The sequence below is a fragment of the Bison bison genome, unplaced genomic scaffold (assembly GCF_000754665.1).
Source record: "Bison bison bison isolate TAMUID 2011002044 unplaced genomic scaffold, Bison_UMD1.0 scf7180017860055, whole genome shotgun sequence".
Lineage (NCBI taxonomy): Eukaryota > Metazoa > Chordata > Mammalia > Artiodactyla > Bovidae > Bison > Bison bison.
The window spans coordinates 4,833-7,113 of record NW_011490627.1 but is presented as its reverse complement, the minus strand read 5'-3'; the positions used below and the strand labels follow the sequence as shown (position 1 = coordinate 7,113).

General features: G+C 54.9%; 1 protein-coding gene across 1 annotated transcript in view; it reads right to left on the bottom strand.

Annotated features, from left to right (window-relative positions):
- LOC104982299 (zinc finger MYM-type protein 3-like) overlaps positions 1-2,278 on the bottom strand; it is a gene marked incomplete at its 5' end in the record, with an annotated part of 10,471 nt that extends 8,193 nt beyond the window's left edge. Inside the window, 3 exons of the mRNA XM_010831653.1 lie at positions 425-498; positions 820-863; positions 1,798-2,278. Coding sequence (XP_010829955.1) covers positions 425-498; positions 820-863; positions 1,798-2,278 — 599 coding nt within the window. The remainder of the gene's footprint in view (positions 1-424; positions 499-819; positions 864-1,797) is intronic.
- Between the last annotated feature and the right edge of the window lie 3 nt (positions 2,279-2,281).

Genomic DNA, 2,281 nt, shown 5'->3' with positions numbered 1-2,281 from the left:
GGGGGGGGGGGGGGGCGGTGGTGCGTGGGGAGAAAAGGCTAAGGGACCAGGCCTCCAGCCATCACCTGACCTGCAGGTAGTTCAGCTGATCCTGGGATCCCCAATCCCCATGGTTCTTGGCTTTCCACTCTGCCCCTATTACACTGGAATCTCAAGCTACTGGTGTCACCATCCCTTAGTTACTCTGTAATGTCCTAGGGAGGGGAAGGTAGGGATCCAAGTGAGAAGATTCGGGGACAGGGATGGCAGAGTTGAAACAGGAAACTCCATTCTCACTGCTCTTGTTTTCAATTTCCCCCACTGCCCCAGGTTCCCATGCCAATCCAGGGCAGAGATAGGTGCTTCACATTCTGCATGGTGTGCAGCACCACAGGAGCTGGGAGATCCATGCCGGCTACATCCCACCCGGTCACACTTCAAGTCCTACTCACTGCTTTCAGTGGAATCCACAACCTCAGGTTTTGGAGGCTCTACTCTTCTAACGCGCTCGCTTCTCTTCTGCACCTTGGAAACATGGGGAGGAAAGCTGACACCAGGGGCAGGCTAAAGGGCCAGCTGCACTAGTACAGGGTTTGGGGGGTGTACAGAGATGGGAGGGGGAGAGAGAGTAGGGACCCTGGGCCCAGCCCTTAGGAGGAGGGGAGAAAAGGAGGCTGGACTTTCTCCTTAAGAAGCAATAGACACAAGTGCTCCCTCCCTCCTCCTAACTCTCCTCACATACACTCTCCACAGAACAACATCTGGGAGGGAAAATGAAGGGTCTGCCCTTCCCAGAGCTATAGGGGGAACCAGACTCCTTCCAATCCCCTCCCCCCTCACCCTCTCAGGCGGCTTCTCACTCGCCTTCCCAGTCAGGCCATCTCCTGCAAAGGAAGCAGAAAGCAGCCTAATTCTTGAGCCTGCCCTCACCACCCCCTCCCTGGCTCAACCCCCGCCTCCATTCCTGGGGAAGAACTTACTCAAAACTGAAAGGGAAAACTCGCGTGCCTGTGGCTTCTTGAGGCCCCTCTCAGGGTTACCTCGAGCTCTGCACTAAGGGGGGGGGGCGGGCTGCAGCTATTCTCCATGAAAAACAATCCTACCTTCCCACCAGCTTTCTATCCCAATGGTTGGGAGTTAAGGAAATACAGGTAACATCCCTTTCAAGAATTTATAGTTTATCAACAAAAACAAATGCAACCACCCAAAGGTAGCAAGGGGAAAAGGAAGCAATAATGTATGGGGAGGTTCCCCTGGACTCAGGTGGTTATATAAGCCCTAAGACCCTGGTCACAACCTGGGAGAGGCACTGTGCTAGGTAGAACTGGGAAGAAATGCAAGCCTCTTAAGTTTCTGACTATCAGAGACACAATCCTAGGCCCTGCATGTCTACCATTCCTCTGAAAGCACTCTGCACTTGGCTCCAGAACCTAGCATCATTCATTAAACCCAGAAACCCCACTCTCATCTAGAACAAAACAGAAAGATCTTAGAACCAAGAAGCCTGGTGTCCTCCCCAAGTCCTGAAGGAAGGACCCTGGTAACCAAAAGCCCACCGGGAGAAGAAAAAGGGACTCTCTCCCACAAAATCCAGTCTTCTCAACCCACCCCCTGAAACCTTGCCCCTATTTTTCCTCCAGAGCCACTGAGCTTCTCCCTCCCTACTTTCCTTCATCTTCTTCACCACATCCCCATTCCTTCTTTCCAAACCCCTAACTCCTCCATACACATCCCTACTCTCCACCCCCACTTCTTCCCCACACAGCCACCTCCTTACCATCCCCCAGCCTTGATTTTCCAGCTGATCAGGCAACCTACCTGGCAAGGAAGGGTGTGCAGGGGGGCTAGGGCTCCCAGGTTTGGTCTGAGAACTGTTGATTCCATCCCCCAGAGTCTCTCCCACTGAAGGGCTGGGGGGGCCATTTGGGCTCTGTGGTTGCCCTTGGGGAAGCTCCTCCTCCTGCCCAGGGGAGCCCCTTCTCCCTGTAGCTATGGAGGTGGTCTCCTCCTCTTCAATATGTGGGGATTGCAGAGTTATTGGAGAATCTGGAGCCAAAGGCTCTAGTAGCCCCTCAGGTGAAGAGGGATTTGCCCCAGCCCCTGGGTCAGGTGGCACCACCTCAGGGGTCCTGCCCCCTGGTCCAGGCTCTAGGGTCTGATCGCTTGCATCCCATGCAAGGGTCCCCTCAGGACCATGGTCCACCTCTGGGGGAGAGGGGGCTTTATAGAGTAGCCCCCCCAGCCCCAGCAGCTCAGTGGCTCCATCCAGGACTCCAGGGTCTTTCTCCAGGCCAGCAGGGGT